This window comes from Alligator mississippiensis, chromosome 3 (assembly GCF_030867095.1).
Source record: "Alligator mississippiensis isolate rAllMis1 chromosome 3, rAllMis1, whole genome shotgun sequence".
Taxonomy (NCBI): Eukaryota; Metazoa; Chordata; order Crocodylia; family Alligatoridae; genus Alligator; species Alligator mississippiensis.
This window is the reverse complement of record NC_081826.1, coordinates 132,683,379-132,704,618: the sequence shown is the minus strand read 5'-3', so window position 1 is coordinate 132,704,618 and position 21,240 is coordinate 132,683,379. Positions and strand designations below refer to the sequence as shown.

At 41.7% G+C, this 21,240-nt stretch overlaps 1 protein-coding gene across 1 annotated transcript in view; it reads right to left on the bottom strand.

The window, feature by feature from the left end:
- NEDD9 (neural precursor cell expressed, developmentally down-regulated 9) overlaps window positions 1–11,086 on the bottom strand; it is a 108,070-nt gene extending 96,984 nt beyond the window's left edge. The window contains exon 1 of the mRNA XM_019494868.2: window positions 10,884–11,086. Within this exon, the coding sequence (XP_019350413.2) occupies window positions 10,884–10,886 (3 nt within the window). The 5' untranslated portion in view covers window positions 10,887–11,086. The remainder of the gene's footprint in view (window positions 1–10,883) is intronic.
- Window positions 11,087–21,240: the final 10,154 nt, after the last annotated feature.

The following is a 21,240-nucleotide window of genomic DNA, read 5'->3' as shown; positions in this document are numbered from 1 at the left end:
AGGAAACTAAAGAAACATACACCCAAAAAATCCTATATTGACTGCATTTTCATCTCTGTTTGGGGACAAAAAAATCAAGAGAGCGAAAAAAAATGAGTGGCTGCTTTTGAAAAGATTGGTCTGCCTGCTTACCGGAAAGTCGAATACTGTTAGGTGCTAAGTACTCCCAATCCCATCTGAAGCCAATGTGGAGCAAGGATGTTGAGCACCTTGAAGATTCGAACGTGGACACTCATGTCAGAAAAAAATGATGGCATCAGCATAGCAAAGGGGAGAGGAAAAGATGTTAGCAAAAGAATTGGATTTCAAAATTTGTAATTTGTAGCTGTTTTGTGTAAAGGTCAGGGAGCCATCAAAGATTTCTGAGGACAACTGCTTGATAGACCCTCCAGTCCTTGACTGAATTAATGTGGTTTGGTTTTAATGTGCAACAGATGAAATTCATGAATGGTGTTTTGCATTTTAGTATTTATGTAGCGAGATGGGTTTGAACAACATTTGGATTTGGATTACTCCAAGGATACAAGGATATTTACATCTAGCCTAGCCTAGCATAGAGAGAGGAGTCTAATGGGACATTCAAATCCAGGTTTATCTGCTGAAGGCACCTACAAAGTTTAGGAATGCTTGGATTTGGGATTTTTACTAAGGTGCCACCTCCAATGCTTGATACATATGGTTTGAAATGTAGAGAGCACTGTCAGGGTTATTGCTGTAAACCCCAACCACTGTGCTTGATGATGTCTTCTTTTTTTAACTGATCCTTGGTAGCGAAAAAAAATTGTTGTTGCCCATGTAATATTGATAAGGTTTCTGTTGAGATATAGTAAGCAATACCAGCTGTCTCTGACTGAGAATGGACTGGGCTGACTTATTGTAGGAAAAGCTAATTATGATAACAGCTTGTAAACACACAGTAGGACTCTACCTTATAGAAACTGTAGCAGTGCTGGCAGCTCTGCTAAACCATATCCTCCCTCTTTCATTACTAAATACTAGGAAACAAACTAATGGTTAATAAAACTCAATAGCTATTCTCAGTGCACAGTCCATTTCTGTTCAGCAAATGACTAAGCCTGAAAATAGCCACAGACATCTTTTATTAGCTCACTGAATAAACAATGGCAGTAACCCAGGTGTTCAATTAACAGGACATGCAAAGCCACCAGGGTTTCCTTCTTGGGTGTTTTGTTTCTTGCTGTAATTTGCACAGGTGCAAGAGAAGTGATTGAGGAGCCCTCTAGCCGTTAGCCATCACTATGTTCCAAAGGAGTGCTGAGGCCCAGAATAATCAGGCCAAACTTCACAACAATGAAGGGAGTCAGCCTCCATTTGAGATGCTCAATCTGGCAACCAGGAAATAGAGGTGTGCTGATTAAATGGAGGTGTGATCCAAAGCCCACTGAAACCAATGGGATTTTTTTCCATTAATGGTAAATAGATTTGGATCAAGTCCTTAAAAACAAAGGTGTTACTGCTAATCATATCACAGGCACTGTACTACAGCCAGTGCTTCTATATTTAAGAGTTAAAATCACAGCTGGGTCTGGGATTACCATGTTTACATTTGGATTTAGATCAAAATTTGTCCAAAGTTTGGAGCTGTTGAGATCTGAGTCTTAGCATGGCCCATGGTAGCAGGGCCATTCCTACATTAACTCAGCTCTCAACTTTTTCACAGGTTAGAGTTGTCCAAACTATAGTTTTGACTTGGTTCTATCTATAAGTTAAAACAAAATAGTTTGCTTTCTATATTGGAAGCTATATACTATGCCCACAAGACTGGTTGCACTCTTAAATGAAATCCAACATGAATGAAGCAGGCAATTTATCAAGTCCACAATAAGGAAACCTCATGGGAGGAGAAAGAAAAGGAGAAAGAAATATAACTTGCATGAATGCTGCGTGCCACCGGAGGCTGAGGGGGCATGGTGAGCTCCCACAGGCGGTGGCAAGCAGGGAGCTCCTGCAGGTGGCCACAACAGTGTTGGGGGGTGGAGGGCGAGCACTGACTGGTGGTTGGTGATCCCCGGCAGACACTGCCAGCAGTGTCAGCGGCAGACAATGGCAATTGGGGGCCGCCTGCAGACGCCATCAGTGGTGGGGGAGGGTGTTGAGTGGCGACTGCCTGCAGGAGCCGCCAGCAACATCAGTGGTGCTTTTTTGCAGGGTGTGCACTGCCAAGCTGAGGGGGGTGCATAGGCACCCATGTGCACCCCTTATGTTTCGCCAATGATAACTTGCCTAAAAAAGCAAGAAGAAAGGGGGAAACAATGGGTGCCTATACACATGCAGCAAAGCTACTTCGATGCGCTGTAATTACAGCGTGTTGAAGCAGACTTGATTAATCAGTGAACTGAGTCTACTGGAGTATGGTAATTACCCGTGCTCCAGCAGTCTCCAGCGTCACGTGTAGCGGCGTCCCTGTGCTAAAAAATGGTGGTGGGGAGCACTTTAACTAAAGTTCAGTCAATGAGCTTTAGTTAAAGCACCCCCACCACCATTTCACAGCTTGTGGATGCTAATCCCCTGGGCGCTTTAATCAGAGCGACTCTCAAAGCTGCTCTAATTAAAGCCCTGCCCTCTCCTCCCCGCCCCCCCCCGCCACACACACACACACTCCCAGGCCACGTGTATAAACACCCAGCAAGTTTATAGTAATTTTGGATATGTTCAGAGCATCTTCATTCCTACATGAAACTGAAATAGGGCATGGTAGTGATAGGCACCTTAAAAATGTGTAGCCTAAAGAGAAGATAGAGCCTTCCATTTCAGAAGTATAGTTATTTTCCCATCTAGCGTTTTGTTTGTTTTGTGAGTCCTATAGCTCTTAGTCCTTAAATTTTAGAGGCCTGGTCACACATGAAGGAGCTGTAGAGCTACATTTCTTATCTACATGTATCTGGACCTGCTTTGTTTTGCATCTCTAATAGGATCAGGCCTATCAGGATTTTTAGATTGTGAAAATCTGTGTGTACTGTTTTGGGCTAGAATAGAAATACTGTAAAGGAAAAGTTATACTGCCATCTTTACCATGAGATCTACTAGTAATGGCAGAAAGTAAACAGTATAATAGAGAATGAGAATTATTTTTTAAATGGCTGAATATTTCTGAAACTGAAAAAATATTTGGTTGAACACAAATTTTTCTATTAGTTTTTTCCTACTTTTTCCCACAGCTGTCCCAGAAAAATAATGATGTTGATCTTACACTTCAGTAGTCTCCTTATCTAGAATGGAATTTTTGTAGGTAGGCTATAAAGCAACTGCAAAGAATGCTATCAGTGCTATGAATTACACAAAAATAGCAATTACTTTGATCATCTTTGAAGTGTAGGCCTTTCTGGCATGACCTGTAACAGCCATCAAAATGGGTACCACAACAAAACACAGTGGCGTAAGACAATAAATGAAGACTGTTATCAGTTGGACAAGTTAACAGTTAACTAATAATGTAGAGGGAAAATTTAGATAGATAGAATATAATTACCCTAAGTAGTAAAAATCAGGTAAAGTCAATGCTTGCTCAGTGGCTGTTTTTAAACTGACTGACATGGTGTCTGTGTGCAGACTGCAGTTATCCTAGTGTCTCATGGACATGTTTGCTTTGCTGTCTGCATCAAAGATATATTGATTTCCAAATTTCAACCATAGTTAAATTACTCTTTCATTTGCCTGCCTTTCTCAAGGTTATCAGGACAAACTTGATATGGTGAGTTACAACACTGAACAGATAATAGGGGAGGTGTCTGAGGTCGTGTATCTGAGGCCAAATGGCCTTTTGGCCACATCAAGGGGAGGTGGCCTGATTAGCTTTAAGCCTTTGTAAATCTACTTTATCCCGCTGAGATTCTGGGGCTATCCATGTGTTAGCCTGGATAGAAGCATAAAGCAGAGCAACTTCAAGGTGGTTCTGATTTATATAGGTTGCCAAAAGCCCACCACGGCCATTCCACCAGCTGAGGATTGTTAGGAGAGAAGCAAATGCCAGCCATAGTTTTTCCCCCACCTATAACCTTGATACTGGCAACTGGAAGGGTTGATGCAGGAGCTGCTACTATAATCAGACTTCACTGAAGGATTCTCCTAGGTGGGCGGTAAAGCAGCTGCAGCTTGGCCAAAAAATTTAGGCCAGCATGTATTAACAACGTACCTGCTTAGCAGGTATGAGAAAAATGCAACATACATATATCCACGTTCCTCTCTGGAAAAAAAAGAACATTCTCTGTCCATTCCTTCTTCTCTGGGATCAGCCTGAGATACCGTTATACAAAAAAACCCACCCCCTCCCCCCAACAAAAATAAAACCTAACACAGGTGCTATTTTACTTCCTGTCCCTTTATGAAGTACTTTGTTTTTCTTTTGCTGCTTCACTGGACATTGACTCACATTTTTCCATGGTATTTTTTAATGACCTAGAGCTCTGCACACAACATTTCCTGTAATTAGGTGCATTTCAGGGAGTTTGCTGCTTTGGGCCTTCACCTCCCTGCATTTCAAATGGGAGGAACATAAATAACCTATGTCAACTGGAGGTTGAGGCTATAGCTGAAAACTGTTAGCTCTGTGAATGAAAGGATTATCGAGAAAGTGAGATGTAATCCCAGGAATCCAGGCTGGGAGTGTTGTTGCTCCAAAGAGGCCACTTTTTAAATCTGAGGCAAATGCTTTCACTCTACACTAAGAAAACCAGTATCTAGAAATGTTACCATGGCTTTAAAAAAAGTGGAACTATTTTCTCCCTTTCCCTCTCTCTCTCTTCTTCATTCTCCCCCAAATTCTTTCTTCAGTTTTTAGTACTTTTATTAATGTTGCTCTCTCCTTCCCTGTGTTTTGGTTGGACCAGGGGGCTGCAACATTTTCTGGCAGTGAGCCAGAATGACTCAGCTCAGGTCCTAAACCAGCTGGATCCAGGACACTAAACCAGATGGCTCTAGGACATGGCCACCGATGCCACCATCATTGCTGCTGTCACTTCTCTGAACTGCCCGGCCATGGCACAAGCAAAGCCCTGTACACTGCCATAGGCCCTGAGGTGTGGGCCTCTGATTGCCAGCCACTGTGTTAGACAGTTCTTGGAGGTGCCTGACTCAAAACTCATTCAGGTCAATGGAAAGAAACTCACTGATTTCAATAGGTGAGATTAGCCATTTTGGCAGCCCTAAACACTATGCAGGATTCGTCACCTAAATAGCTTACTTTAAAGGTGAACCATAAATCAAGTGTTTTTCATCCCTTTTTTCCTTCAAATGTAAGAGCCATTTTCCAATGGCTCAGCAGTGCACACTCAAACACGTCTTACATTTGAAGGAAAAACAGTGCCTCTGAACCCCCTTTGTTGGCTGCCATGGGCTAGCTGAGCTTCTTTTGTTGTTGCCCTGGTTCCAGACTAGTAGTGGTTCAAAAACGGTGATAATTTATGCAAATATATTCAAAAGGTTTGGATTTGTGTGCCTGTAAGATATTACTGATCTTTTGAATTTGAGAAATTTCCAAAAAATACTACTTCAAACCCACAGTTGATGATGTTACAATGACAGTAGTTACAAGAGGGTTGGAGGCAGCAAATAAGTCGAGTGGCAAAGACCAGACAGACTAAGAAGAAAATATCTGCAGACAAGGATAGTAGCAATGCCAACCCCAAGTGCTCAAAAGTAGGATTCATACCCCAAGATGCCATGAGATCCATGAGGGCTTATTTTTCTTTAAATCAAACCTGAGTTTTACAGAGGTGAGCATCAAATAATCATGAAAACTTGTGACAGAAATCAGGAGAGTTAGCAACACTAGAGAAGAAGGGAGGGTGCCAAACAGCACAGAAAGTTTTACTTAGCACGTCACCAGTAGACTGTCAGTTCAGTAGTTCATTCAAATACAATTCAGTTGGTGGCCACAAGTCCCATAAACCTGTTTCAGCCAGTTTTAGCTTGTCGGTTGTTTTGGCACTTAAGGCTGCTGACTAGCTTAGAGGGTAATCATGTTATAGTCACATAATACTATTTTAATTAGACATAGGCATAATGCCAACCCTCCCTGTAATATAGCAAAACATATGTTTTAGGGTAAAAATTCTGCCTTCCCCAGATTCCATTCAACCCACTGATTTTAACAGGAACAAATGAAATCTGAGAGAAGGCAGAACCTGGCCCACAACACCCAGAATTTCACCCATTGTCACGTTCGAAGTATCACAGTTCTCAGTACAGGAAATCCCTGGTAGGCTGCACTAACCAGAGCCCTTAACAGTTAGAGCTGTGCTTGGGTTATAGTTGGGATAACACGTGGTGTTATTACCCAGATACCCCCAATTCCTCTGTCTTTCTTTACAAATACAAACATCACAAGCACGGGTTTTTTATGGATCTTAATCTGCAGAAGTGAAAGGGTTGTACAAGAATACACTGTATTGTCTCCTCAAGCATGACAAATCATAAGGTTTTGTGGGAACAGCCAAGGTAGAAAGTAAATCTGATTCGAAAGAATATAGAGAGTATTTTTTTAGGTGTTTGTCAATTTAATCTAGTGCTGTAAACATATATATATACCTCTGTGAACAAGTGAGCCTCCAGGATGCTACCTTTGCAGTACCTTCTGCCTGGCTGTAAAAAAATCATTATGGACAAAACCGTAGTGTTAAATCAGTAACCATTTTAGGAATAGAAGGGAGAAGGGGACTACTGTACACTGACAGATGCTTTCAGAGGCTTTATGCTTGAAATAGATATAATAGAAACATAGGGTTGAGAGACCCCCACTACACTTACTAGTGTGCGGCTTGCATTCTCCCCAGTACACCAGCCACTACAGCAAAATGGAGCCCTACTGTTCCTTGTTGCCTCCCTCTCTGGGGAGTCTCACATTCCCCTCCATACTAAACTCCCTCCTTGCTTGTATGCCTGAGTGCCAAGGAAAGAGAGTATATGTGACCACTAGTTAGGGGGCTCAGGAATAAAATATTCATTCTGATTCTGCTTCCTTCTCCCATGCACTCAAGCCTGTTTAACCTCAATGTAAGCAGCTCTTTCATTTTATTTCATTAGCCCAAGATGGGGTAGCAAGTGCCGCTAGAATGAATTGCAAAGGAGGACTGGAAGCAAATGAAAACTGCAGAAAGCATACATCAGCCTTCCCTTGCCGCAGCTGCAAAGAGAAAGCTCCTGGTTTATGGAAGGGAGAAACTGAGAGCAGCTCAAGCCCTGTTAAGCTTAGGCGTCATTAGCTGCATTTCAGCTCCTGTTTGCTTTGCGTATATTTGACAAATCTGCTTTCTGAGAGCAAAATTTCTGCAATACAACAGGGCTTCATAAAACCTCCCTAATCAAACACAGGAGCTTTATGCAATCACAGCCAAAGTAGCGCTGTGTTACTTGATTTAAATGAGAAAGTTAAATCTCAGTCTAGACAGGCCTCTGTGTAGCCCCTGCAAATCTTACACCCTGTAAGACACATCATCTCTGAATATGTTTCTCATTTTCCAGACAAGCCCAGGGGATCTGCATCCCCCAATAAAATTCCTGTCTGCACTAAATTGCCCTTTTGTGATGATTTATTCCTCAGTAAAACTACATCACGAGAAGAAGAATATGTTTAATTGTATAACTGACATGACTTATGCCAGGTACTGTTTTCTGTGATTATTTATGAAGGGGTTACAGGTCTCTGAGAAAGGGACTTCCATTTGCAATGGGAACTGTAAAAGATCTTGAGAATAACTGTGGGTAAACACACAATTATTATAGCACCAAAAGTGAACCTTTACCATAACCTTCACAAATATGAAGGTAGTGCCATACTGGAATACTGGATCTGATCCATGCTTCCTCTGAAACTCAAGTCCAGAGTGGAATTTGGTGTTCAGGTCTATGTCTAATGAGACAAACCAGGACACCAATTCCAAACTTGGGGATATTTGGTTTCACAGCTGATTCAGAACCACTGCTCATTACTATTCTTATTCCAGACCACCATAATGGCACCTGGGGAAATCTTACTTTATTTTTCATATGAAATCAAGGGTTTTAGTTATTTATGTTGGCTTCCTACCTCAGAAACCTGTAAAATTGTAGAGTATCTTTCCTCTAAAGTGGTAAGTGCACTGACTACCACAACATATATATCTCTCCTTGGACTAATTTAATAGAGTTGGTCAAACATTATCAAGAATTAGAGGACATTTGTTTCTGCTAAAATGTTATTAATCTTTTTTCCAATTATCTGAATTTTGAATATGGTACATTTGGATGGAAGGTGCTAGATTCAGTTAAACCAGTACAAACCAGGAGTAACTCCCCATAGTTAATAGACCAGTTATTTGGGATCAGCTGAGCTATGCTCAGCCCAGCTCTGAGGGGAACATGAAGTCCATCATTCTTCCCCAGTTCCATAATTTCTAGAGTGGCTTCCAGGTACTGCTTTAGACCACAGCACATGTTAACATGACCTCAGGGGCTGTTACATCAAGAAACATTACTGTGTGCTCAGTCATGCTCTTTCCCATCCCCGATACTGACTCACCTGTAGGTTCCCTGGAGCTGGGGATTCCTAGCTACCCACTTTTGTGATGTCAAGTGTGGCATCTAGTCTAATGAATCCACACCACTGAGAACAGCATTGGGCTAATACTTTTGAAGGGCACATCAAATATAAAGTATGTGGCCAGAGAAGCACATTTTCCCTCCTAAGCAGTTATCCAAACATGATGCAGTCAAATTCAATCTCACAGACTTGTTATCTGAAAGGTGACCCTGCTGAATTATTTTGGTAAACTATTCTGATGGTAAATAAGATGATACCCTGGCTTGGGAAACTGTTAGGTAACAGTAATATATAATTACAGCATTTAGGCCTGATCCTTACTGACAGTAAATTTCCACTGAAGTCAGTGGTGTTTGACTTATGTCAAACATACAGGGCAGTGACCTCATCAAGTTATTCCATTTCCAAACATTTGTACAGCAAGAGATTTGTAGAACAGCAGATGTAAGATAAGGAGGCCTCAGAACTGGAAAGGGGTGGTGTTATCTAACTGGGGAGGCAGTAATGATTTGCTTAATTTACATTATAGATGGCCTCCTTTATCTCTCTGCCAGGCCTTCCATCTTTTTAGGTATTTCCATGACCTTCAGACATATTCTCATGTGTTCTTTGAGTATAAAGAGTGGGAAACAAGATACACCTCTTGTGCAACCCCAGTTTGGTATCATTGCTGATTTAATGTTTATTATATATTATTGTCTTCAGAGTGATGTAATGGGCTATGTGGTTGTACAGACACAATCTCTCCTCAAGAACCCTAGGGCCAGGTAGTAAATTAGTGATAACTAAGCGGAGTAATATATGCATTTCAGCAAATATGTGTCCATTCCTTTATAGGCCACGCTAATGGGTGATGGGAGGGGCAGGAATACAATCCAGTCCCAAAAGCTCTGCCCTCCAAAAACACCACCAATCTGAAGATCTCTGTGTACTTTACAGGCCTGAGGGGATTTGCTCCCTTGCCCTGTTGTACCCCAAAACAAGCAAAGAAGATTCATTATAGTCTTTGCTTGCTGCCTTGATCTCCTCTGGCTCCTCTTTCTATCTTTGATCTTCACACCATTTTCCCATTTCCTGGATTAGCTTTTACAACCCCTATGTCCCTCAGTGGGTTAAATGCTTTTGTTTTTCTCTCTCCTACCCATCCACCCCTTGCCTCTCTCAGCGCTGTCTCCTCTTTTTTCCTCCCCCTTTCCTATCCTTTATATTCTAATCACTGCTTTCTGTTTAGAGTCTCTCCTTCCTGTAGTCCCTTCATAGCATCTGATAAAGAAAACTGCTTACAAAAGCTTATGCATCTCCAATGTAGTTAATTTAAATTGTACAAATCTACCCTGCCTTCTTCCTGACTTCAGACTAACATGGCTAGCTCCATCTGTTTTCACACCAGTCCAGTCTTGCAACCCCAGTCTTATGCACACACACACACTCAAGGAACCTTCTCTGTTCTTCCTCCCTGCCCCTTGCATCTTGTTCCCACTTCACACAGCTGCTTGCTTTAGTTATCTCTCTTCAGCCATAGATGAACTAAAACAGTTTTTAATGGGCAAACATAAATGATTTTGTCTGAGTCAGGCACATGGCAGTGGGAACCAAAGAATAAATCTCTAGCCTCACTCCCTACTCATATGATACAGCTCCTGATCAAATGACCCCTCATTATCCCAGTGCTGAAGAACCATGCTGCCCCTACTCCCAACCCCAGCAAAGCATCAGCAGTTTTACTTGGGAAGGACCTGAGATATACAAACAAGTTGGAGGAACTGAATGGTGATTGGTCGAATTACCTCTCATCTCACAATGCTACTGCTCAGAGTGCATCAAATAGGCACTTTGTGGAAATCAGGCTTTTACAGTATTCTGGTTCTCTAATTAAAAAAAATCAGTAAGGTTCCTTTACTGATACTTGGAATGTTCCCTGAAAAGTTGCAATTGGTTATTTGTACCCTTCAAGAATTATGATGGTTCAGATGACTAACAGACAAAAGAGTTGAAAAATGCCATTTATCATGCTTGAATAGGTTTTGCTAAAGGGGATTTTTACCAATCTGTAGAGAAATTTTCTATACGGGCAAGTTTAATATTTTGCATGCACAAAGAATTCTTCTTGGCCAATGTATTCACCAAGGATGTATCTGCAGTGATGCTTTTTCAGCACTATTATCCACCACACTGGTTCTCAAGAGCCCTATAAGCTTATAGTCAACTGTAATAAGAAATCTAAACTATGTGGGTGTTTTGTTCCCATTGTTCCAGAACAGAGTACTTGCTTGCTGAGCTTAAAGAAAAGCAAAGCAATTATATTTGAATTAAAATGACTTCAAATTGTAATGGAAGTGAAACTTACCATTATGCAATGTTTTTGACGTTCCACCTACGATATGTTAATCCAAGAACACAAAAGCTTTTTATCTTGAAGATAACGATCTCTACAGGAAGTCCAACATTTTGTACACTTGCTAATTTTTGCCCTTTCTTATTGTAGGTCTTTTCATTTCCAGAATTTCCTGGCTGCAAATATTTCTTCATAGACACGAGCACTTTCTCCCTCTGAAACAAAAGAGCAGTAAAAAACAGTTATGCAGCTGATCAAAGAGGGAAAATCTTTTCTCATTACATTACCTGCCTGCCACTTCAGACATTCCCAGCTGTACAGGGATTCCCTGCAAGACCCTAACTGGTGCATGAGAATAATCTCAGAGAATGTCCCTGCTTCTTTTAAAGGTGTTTAATAGCTTTGCCAGTGTTGTATGTTTTCTTTTCAACCACTAACACAACCTTCTTTATGCATTTCAAGGTCTGAGGTTGTTGGGCAGGAAGCTAATTTACCTGCACTCAGTTTTATTCTGATATTTAAGCATGTCCAATGGAGTTTTCCTTAAAAAATATTCCAAAAGCAGCCTGCAGGCCAAACATTTTGGCTTTGCGTTAGGGCTTGAGAACTCAAATTCAAATGGACTAGATTGAAGAACTACAAAACAAAATGAAAGTGTCTAGTCTCTTTTCGTTGCATAACCAGAGAGAAGTGCACAAGAAATTATAATCTAAAAAACGATGGAGAGTGTGATCCAGTTAAACTCTTAAAAAAACACAATGTCTCAGCTGTGTTTTGAAGAAGGAAAAACATAAAACATTGCCAGCCTCCCCCAAAGAAGTACAGCGTTGTGCTGGAATTGCTAACTGCTCCATTATATCCTAAACGACTATACTTTGTCCCCTTTCATGATCCTGAAGAAAGCAAACAAGGTGCTACTGTAAGGCTCCCACACTCTTTCCCAGATCTCCCACAAGGCATTTTTTCTCTAGCATAATGAACAGACACTTTATGCTTTTTCTGCATACAAACAGACTATTGGTTGCTTGATGCTGAATTAATCTTTTATTTACTTAATTCTTTTAGGGGGTTTTTCAGTTTATTTTGAGAATTGCTACTACAGATTCCATTTGCCCACCTCTAAAATGCCTTTCTTTGTGGTGAATGAACATTTGCAGGCAGCACTGAGCCTTTAGTTGCAAGAACAGCCTTGGTTGTAGTCTACATGAACAGTGGCTGCAATCTAGATAACAATGGGAGAGAAAACAAAGGTGAAATTACTTGTTTAAGACCAGTGGCAGAGGAGAACCTACACCACTGTGCCTCTCTAGGAAAGTTCTCCAGAAAGCTGTGCATTATTGTACTATGAAATTATCTTCTGAGATACCGCATGTATGGGTGTGCTGGCTAGACAAACACGGTCAGCAAGGTGTGGCTGACTGGAGAGGAGACTGGTTAGAAGACAAATTCCATTTGCTACTGGAAATGGAAAAGAGGAACAGCAGTGGGAAGGGCTGGAGAATGAAATAGAGATGAGACATCAGGCTTGCTAAGGTGAGACTTGACTGAGGAAATGTTCAGTGAATTTACAGTTTTTCTATTCTAAAAGTGCATAGAATCTGGCATTGCTGAACCACATAGCACAAAAGAAGCTGTTACCCTGCAAAGACAGGAGGATGTAGAAATTATAGCAGGTTGGGCTGGTAGCAATCTACTGCTAAAGGTCATCCCACCTTTCCCAGTGTAGGACTTTGTTTAAGGCAGCTTGTAACTTTGCCAACTTTGTAACCATTTGGGCTGGAATTTCTTATCCCCCATGTCTCCCTCAGGCTCCTGCTGCTTTTGGGGGAAGTTTTTTCAGGAGAATTTCTGTGCAAGTCCTTGTCACTGAAATGAGGAAGAAATGAGTCGTTTTGCCTATGTGAAACTTTTCTTATGGCTGCTGTGTTAGAAGGCAGTTTGTCATCTCTTAATTACCATCAAAAGACTGATCCCTGCTTCTGGACTAGTGTGCCTGCCTCTGTTGCTCACAGATTAGATTTTCAAACAAGCACTTTTCTCCCATTCAGCCCCTCATATTTTGCAGGAGCTCACCCTAAACATTTATAATCAAAGTTACATCATTCTCCTGAATTGGATACAGAGGAGAAGCAAAGATAAAAGCTGCTGGGTTTGGAGGATTGGTGTAGCTGGAAGGAGACAGGAGGCTAGGCATGTCAGGTGTACAGACAGGCTGGGAGCAAGGTGGGTGCAGAGATACACGAGGTTTTCATAGATTCATATATCGTTAGGGGCTGGAAAGGACCTCACAGATCATCGGGTCCAGCCCCCCTACTCTAAGCAGGAAGACACCTGGAGTCAAGTGACCCCAGTGAAGTGACTGTCCAATCTCCTCTTGAAAACTGCTAGGGTAGGTGACTGCATCAACTCTGGAGGGAGTTTATTCCACAGTCTGGACACCCTGGCTGTGAAGGAGTTTTGCCAGTATTAAGCCTGAAGTGGCCTTCCAGGAGATTATATCCATTGGTCCTGGTCTTTCCCGGAGGTGCCCTAGTGAACAGTTGTTCACTAAGCTCCTGATGCACTCCTCTGATATAGCGGTAAGCCGCTACCAAGTCCCCTCTCAGCCTTCTCTTCTTTAGGCTAAAGAGGCCCAGGTCCCTCAGCCTTTCCTCGTATGGCTTGCCTTGCAAGTCCCTGATCATATGGGTGGCTCTTTTCTGGACCGCTCAAGTTTTTCCACATCCTTATTGAAGTGCGGCACCCAGAACTGGACACACTACTCCAACTGCGGTCTCACCAGTGCTGAGTACAGCAGGAGTATCACTTCCTTAGTTTTACATGAGATGCATCCATTGATGCATGCCAGTGCATTGTTTGCCCTGCTGGCCACCGCATCGCACTGATGGCTTATATTCATACAATGGTCAATCATTACCCCTAGGTCTCTTTTGGCTGTGGTGCAAGTCAGGCTGTCACCTCTCAGCCTGTATGTATGTTGAGGGATACTTGATCCCAGATGGAGCACCTTACGCTTGGAAGTGTGAAACTTTATTTGGTTTCGGTCTGCCCAACCCTCGAGCCTGTCCAGGTCTGCCTGTATCTGTAACCGATCTTCTGGCGTGGCCTGGAGAATATTCTCTTCCAGAGCCTGGAATTGAACCCAAGACTCTACATTTCTTGTTTCTCAGCAAAGAGCTACAAAACCCCATAGGCAAACTGTGTCTCATCTCCTTCCAGTGTCTGGTCTGTGTAGAGGTTAATAGCCTAACATTGTTACTAGTTATTTCATTAGCTCAGATGGTGGAGGCCTGTTCTGTGGATGAAAAAGTCTGAACCTGGCTGATGACCCATGTTGCTTCTCTGTTTTTCATTTGATTCATACAAAAAAAAATCTATTTAAAATAACCCCATCACATTAAAAGAAAATTATTACTTCTCTTTGCAATGTGCTTTTAACATGATTGTATTTAAACTAGGAAATGTCAGAATTAAGGTTGCCCTGGCAACCTTTAGCTGACCCCTTTTGCACATGTGTTATGATACAGTGTGTAATTCCACAATCACATGCTGTTTTCTTTCAGCTCCTTCAGTGACTCTGTAGTTACTGAATATTTTTATCCTCTTCATTCAGTGAGGTATTTAACACATACCATCCAATCCCCTGCACTGAATATAAAAGTATAAGATTTTATGGGGCAGTAAGGCAGAGAGGGATGAAGGATAAAATTATCATTCGGTGTTTATTAATTTTAGGTGCCATATTTAAGAGATATGTGGCCTGATCTTCATAGAGTTCTCACAGTAGACCTTTACGAATAACTGTTTTTTATTTATTTGCTAATTTATTCTGGAAAATTAGAAAAACATATTGTTTCAGATTAACCTGACATGAAAAAAAAAATCAGTTCTCTTGTTAAAACCAAATGAAAAAATATTTTGAGCATTTTATGTTCGCAAATTATTGCAAATGTTTAATTTCATATTACAATATTACAATATTTTCCTTCTTGTAATATTTTAATCCCAATTCCTTGAGTAGTAATCAGCATCTCTGATTATGCAACCAGCATTTCTTTCTATGGAAATCCAGCACGAAGCACAGAAATGGATGCCCACCAGCAGCCTTCCGCGTCACATGTATCAGCGTTCTTGTGCTGAAAAAATGGCGGTGGGGCACATCAAGCATGTTTGATAAGCTTTAGTTCAAAGCACCCCACCACCATTTTTTCAGCATGGGGATGCTGATATCCATGATACGCAAGCACTTTTAATTAGCACACCTTGCTAATTAAAGTGCCCAGTGCCATGTCCTGGAGCACGTGTAAAAATGCCTTGTAAGCCCAGCTCCTGGGCAGAGTAGGACAGTGAGGCCTTCCCAGTACTAGGAGCAGGAGCTTCTTGCATAGAGCAGTAGGAGCTGTATGGGAGACTAATAACTGTGAGTAGGCCCAGGAGGGCCAAAGCTGGGAGAAGGCAGGAGAACTAAGTAGGAGACTGGAGATGACTGGGGGAAAGGCACCCCAGCTCGAACTGATTGCATTTGTGGTTTTGGTTATGTTGGCAAGGGGGGTCGCTCTTGGCTGCAGGACCCTTGCCATGGCTAGAAGAGGAGTTGGAAGGCCCCTGAGGGTGCTCAAACTTTGAGTGTAGATTTGCAGAGGCACCATCCCTGTTGGAATGATTGGTGAGCCTGAGAGAGAGAGAGCGCGAGAGACTTGACCTAGACTGATGAGCTTGAGAAGCTGATTGGTCTGATAAAAGCTGATGGTGCTGATAAGCTAGTAGTAGATATAGTAGGGTTCACTAATACTGTTGCACTGCAGGAACCTGAGCTGGGGTGGTCCTATTAACAGTGAGAGCACAACACCAAAGGCTACCACCAGAACGAACTGGAGGCTTACTCCTACTTCAGTTAGTAACATCAAACTGTGGCAGGTGGGAACCTTTAGTCACCAGGCAGTCAGAAGGACAAGCAGGCAAGGGCTGACTACCAGGAGGCAACAGACAAGCCCAGAACCACTGGGGCCTGCTACACTTTCCCTAACTTGGGAGTATTTCATAGATTTCATAGATGTTAGGGCTGGAAGGGACCTCGGAAGATCATTGAGTCCAGCCCCCTGCCTGAAGGGCAGGAAGTCAGCTGGCGTCATAGGATCCCAGCAAGATAAGCATCCAATTTACTCTTGAAGATGTTCAATGTAGTTGCTTGAACCACCTCCGATGGCAGGCTGTTCCAGACCCTGGGGGCTTGGACAGTAAAGACATTCTTCCTTATGTCAAGCCTGAAACGGTCTTGCAGTAGTTTAAAACCAGTCGACCTCGTCATCCCTTGGGGCGCTCTGGTGAACAAACATTCCCCCAGATACTGGTGGTCACCCCTGATAAACTTAGGGGTGATTTTGTTTCTTTTAACTTTCTTTTAATATGTCTTTCTTTTTCTCTGTTTTTTTCATTGTGGGTTTTGTTCACTAGCCGAAACCTCTTGTTCATGTGTATCTCTCATAATGCAAACTGTACCTAGAGGGAGAGAATTGCATTAGGAAGGAAGTATGATGTGTCAATTTTCCAGAGAGGTGAAAGAGAATGACCTGATATGAAACCCTTGAGTACCAGCTCCATATTGTGTGCCTGAAGGCAGAAGCTGTAATCAGGTCAGCATCATGAAATGTAGTTTCACAAGGTGAATTTGCAGCTATTCAGGGAAGAGAAAGTACCTGGTATCTAATTCTGTGCTGATTTCCTACGATGAGTAGTTTGATTCACTCACAATAGGCAACAAGCAGTACGTGCACAATTAGTACAAGACATTCAGTTCTGATGTTGGAGGTTCTGTAGCACACTACACACCTTTCACAAAATAGATATGAACAGATAACTAGCACAGCAAGCATAGCAGCTGTTTTCTAAATGGGTCCACTTCACAGTTTTCAATGGAATCAGCTCCGTGAGAGAATTGTGGGCCTCACCAGTAAGAAACACAAGTCTAGTGTCCAGGAAAGGCACATTCAGCTGAAATGTGGGAAAGCACAGCAGTCCATTTGACCTGTCACATAACAGGAATGTGTGTAATCACCAAAGCTGTGTGAGCCACAAAGTTAAGACCCGTGTTCTCCCATAGCTAAAGATCTGAGGTTTAGTGCAGGTCTGTCTCTACTCTTTAAAATTGCCAAAGAAATAGTGAGCCAATAAATGAACAGTGTCTCTATCAACTTACATGCTGTGTCTCAAGTAAGGCTCCTCTCCCCTTTTTTTTTCTCTAAGTCAATTTTCAATTGAAAAGTTAAGTATGCTCCTTCCGACTAGAAGGCTGGCCATTCCCTCCTTAAATAAATTGGATCTTGGTAGTCTGCTTGTTATTTGGCTCCTATGTGTAGCTGCATTTACACATGTATAAATTCATCCTTACCCATCCACAAAGCAGTATGCATTGTGTTTGCCACCCACTGAGTCCCTAAATGCCTAGCAGAGTAGGGGGAGGTAGGTCATAAGAAACAGGAGGTAATAAAGAACCTAATGAAGAGCAGACAAAGCAGATGATGGTTAATATAAAAACAAAATAATCTGGGGAGTTAAAAGCTTGAGGCAAATTAAGTCCATGTTGTCCAAATGGATGTGCCCTAATCAGCAGGACTCCCCATGTCCTAATTTAGGAACAGAAGAATTAGTCATGGTGACAAACTAGAGCATGAGAGGTGAAATACCCCCTGTAGCTGCTGCCTCCTGATGCTGCCTTGAAAAGCCACTCCTTTCACACATTGAGTTGCAGTTCCAAACATCAACCAGTCACCTTCTAAAATCTGTGTCTTGCAAGCTCAATATAGCAAGATGCCAATTTGGTTCTGGGTAGTAAATGAGCAGTAAAAATTCTTTTGGAACCACAGTGCAGTCACGGGAGCTCATATGGCCTTGTCAAGAAAATTATTTGAATAGTGTATATGGTTGGTTGGTTGAAGATAGAGGATTGGGCATATGTTGCAGCTTGTAGCTAAGGATGTGCTCGCTTGCTTAAGGATGTGATGAGCATTAACACCCAGTTCTGATGCAAATGCAATCAGAAATCACAGTTGTGGTCTTTCATACAGCCAATATAATAGTTTGCTCACTATTGTCATATACTGCATCAAAACCAATAGAAAAGTCTGCCCTTGCATGTTGAGTAGGAAGCATTGCCTGGCCTTGTTTTCATTCCTTGAAAAAAAACCTGTCTGTTTTTACGTGGGAAAAATGAACATAAATGAGTTTTCCTTAAGTTGAAACATAGTGAAGGCAAGCACTTTACTAGAGCATGTCATCCTAAAGTAGAGCGGCAGCATAGCGTACTGTGCTGACCTTACCAATTTTACCTTATGGTAAATTTAAGTGGCTGGTGTTCAGCATGTATGAAACTCATACGCATTAGTTACCCTGAAGTAAAAACTACAATTTTCCCCTTTTTTTAGAGAGAGAAGTCCTAAGAATGGTATACTCAATCGTATGGATTTCCTTAATCTTCAAAGGCCTCCCCTTGGTGTGGTGTCACATATTTGGAAGTGAGGTGGACTCTGTCTGCACTAACTTAGATCCATCTATATGCTGTCATACTCCCTTAAAGATCTGTGGCCTAAGGTCACTAAAGTGTTTCATATTACAGCTCTACTCATTCCTTCTCTAGTACCCTTCTCTCTATTTTCTTCCATTCCTAGCACCCTAGGAGGGAGTAGATGATTTGAAGCCAGCTACACTTTGGGTATTTTTCTGCTGCCTGCTTAAATCCTCTTTGTACAACTGAAGAGATATGTGCTTGATGAGCATATCACCATGAGCTTATCATAAACCAGAACTAAGCCAAAACTCTATTTAAATCCATAATCAAAAGGAGCAAAGCTGGAGTATGGGCTCTGATTAACTCAGGTATAAGAGAGGAATCACTTTGTTACTAGTGGTATTTTTATGCATGTATATATATATGCATGCACGCATTTATTTATTTATGGAAGCGAGATTCCAACTAATCTAATCCATAATGGTGAAGGTTATTGGGATGCAGCTGTGGAGGAAAAGTGATATTTAAGGTTGCTGGGTACTGACATGAGTGTCTTGGTGTTGTCTACGAGTTTTTGTGTAGGGTAGGAACATAAGGCTAGGCCCACAAGGCTACCACTGTGTTTTGCTGCCCTATGCCATCCATAGTCCTACTGGTGGATCGAGAGACTTAGTTATCTTTTGTAGATCTCTTTCCCTAAGTCTCTCGATCCACCAGTTCTCTTTTGTAGATCTCTTTCCCTAAGAGAGACAAACACTAAAAAACAGTAGTTCTGAGTGGGGAGCTGCGTAAGTTTGCTAGTAGGCAATGTGGAGTGTCAGTGGTAGAAGTTACAATTTAGAGACATTCCCTTACTTAGCAGACTACAGAAGTTAGGAACTGGGACATGGTCACTCAGGGGAGTTAATCAGAGAGAGACAAAAAGTCTGCAGAAGTTTCCTACTGCTCCACAATTAAAGTTTAATGTTTAGTTCTTCTCATTCAGCTGTGCCTGTGTTTATTGAACCCATTAATCATGGCATGGAGGATAGCAATGAGGTTTAAAGCCCACCCCGTGCAGAGGCTTCAGTAGGTAACTGTTGGCTGGTGGGAGATGATTGGGGTCATATGACCCCAGTGCTCTTTCCTGCCAGGAGCAGGGGGTTGGACTCGATTATCTATTGAGGTCCCTTCCGACCCTAACAACTATGAAACTATGACTCCCTCTGTTTGATATCCTGAACCTTATCCTGAGGTGGAGTGTTTCACTCAGCCTTTTGTCACCAGTCAAAGGAGGAGTTGGTGCTTGCTTCTCCCAGTTACTGAATAATAGTTGGAGCCCTTTCTTGGGATGCGGGAAACCTTTGTTAAATTCCCTCATTTTTATGCAGGGATTCAAACCCTCTGTGGGGAAGGTCCTAAATTTTTCCTGTTGAAGCTGTTCTACTATGCATGAATAATTAAAGTGTGTGTGTGTGTGTGTGTGTGTGTGTGTGTGTGTGTGAGAGAGAGAGAAAGAGAGAGAGAGAGAGAGAGAGAGAGAGAGTGCATGCCTATTGGTCTCTAGCCTAGTTTATGGCCATCAGTACTGTGGAAGGAGGTGGGTGCTGAGCTGTTCAGCACTGTCAAGACTTGGGTATCCCCAAAAGCCAATATTTAGCCATTTGGGAAACTTTAGCAGCAGAAGCTCAGGTGTATAGGGATTTAGGCCCTTCTAGGGTGAAGCATCATTTGACTAGGGCTTTTCAGGATCTGACTGTAAGAGTTAAGAGGCTAAAATTGCATTTAGTTGACAGAGCTTTTGTAAATCTAGCCAACAGTGCACCCATTTATCAGCTTTAAGTTTCTGCAAAGAAAAGCTGACTGGTATGTCTGCCAAAGCTATCAGTCCTTTAGAAATAAATATTTCAGTGAAGTGGTTATTTTTAAACTGTATAGAGATTATACTACTCTCTGTTCTTGCGCTCTGAGACTCGCAAGGTACATTGATCCTCCTCCCCCTTTCCCCCCACCCAGTTGTTCTAAAAGCTTTTCATAATCTTGAATTACTTTTCAAGTTTTACAGAATTATTGTCCTCTTAAAGCAGCTACTATATTTGTGAGAGTTACCTGCATGTATCCATATGACAACGGTCTGATTGGGATAAGTTCCACAAAAGATGAGAAAATAGCAATGAGGTGTGAGGTGTCTGGAAAGAATGATGGAACATTGTGGGTACAATGCTTGATATTAAAATGTGAGAATACACATGTATCTAAAAATGTATTATAATAAAAAATCCCATATTAAAAAGAATTTTTTTGCTTATAAAGGTATGCTTTTGGCTGTATATAGATCAAAATGAATGTGCTACTTATCACCCATTCATTAAAGTGCCATTTGATATAGCCTAATAATAAGTCCCCTACCACGTCATAATAATGGGGTGTTCATATGGCACTTGAAGCATAGTTTGAACACAGTTTCATGCTGCAAGATCAATCTATTTTTGTTTCAAGACCAAGAGCTCATTCTTTTTCTTCTATCTATTATGTCCTGATTACTTGCACATCTCTTGATTCAGTTACATAGTTGAAATCTCGCGGCTAAAAAAAAGTCACTGAAATGGCTTTTAGTGTTCAAAGATAATCAGAAAGCACTGTTTGGAACCTGCTAACTAAATTATTCCTGTTACCTTCACTCTGGTTTTGTTCCACAGAATTACATCCCTAGATAAACAATTCATTAACACTCCAGTTAAGTGGTCGTTTAAGCCCAGCCATCACTTTTCATTAGCTAAAAACAAAAGATGGACAAACCAATTATTGGCTCTTGGCAGCAAAGGCTTGTTGTAAAGTTCAGCAGGTCTTTGGACTAGGAAAACAACAGTACATATGTAAAAATGT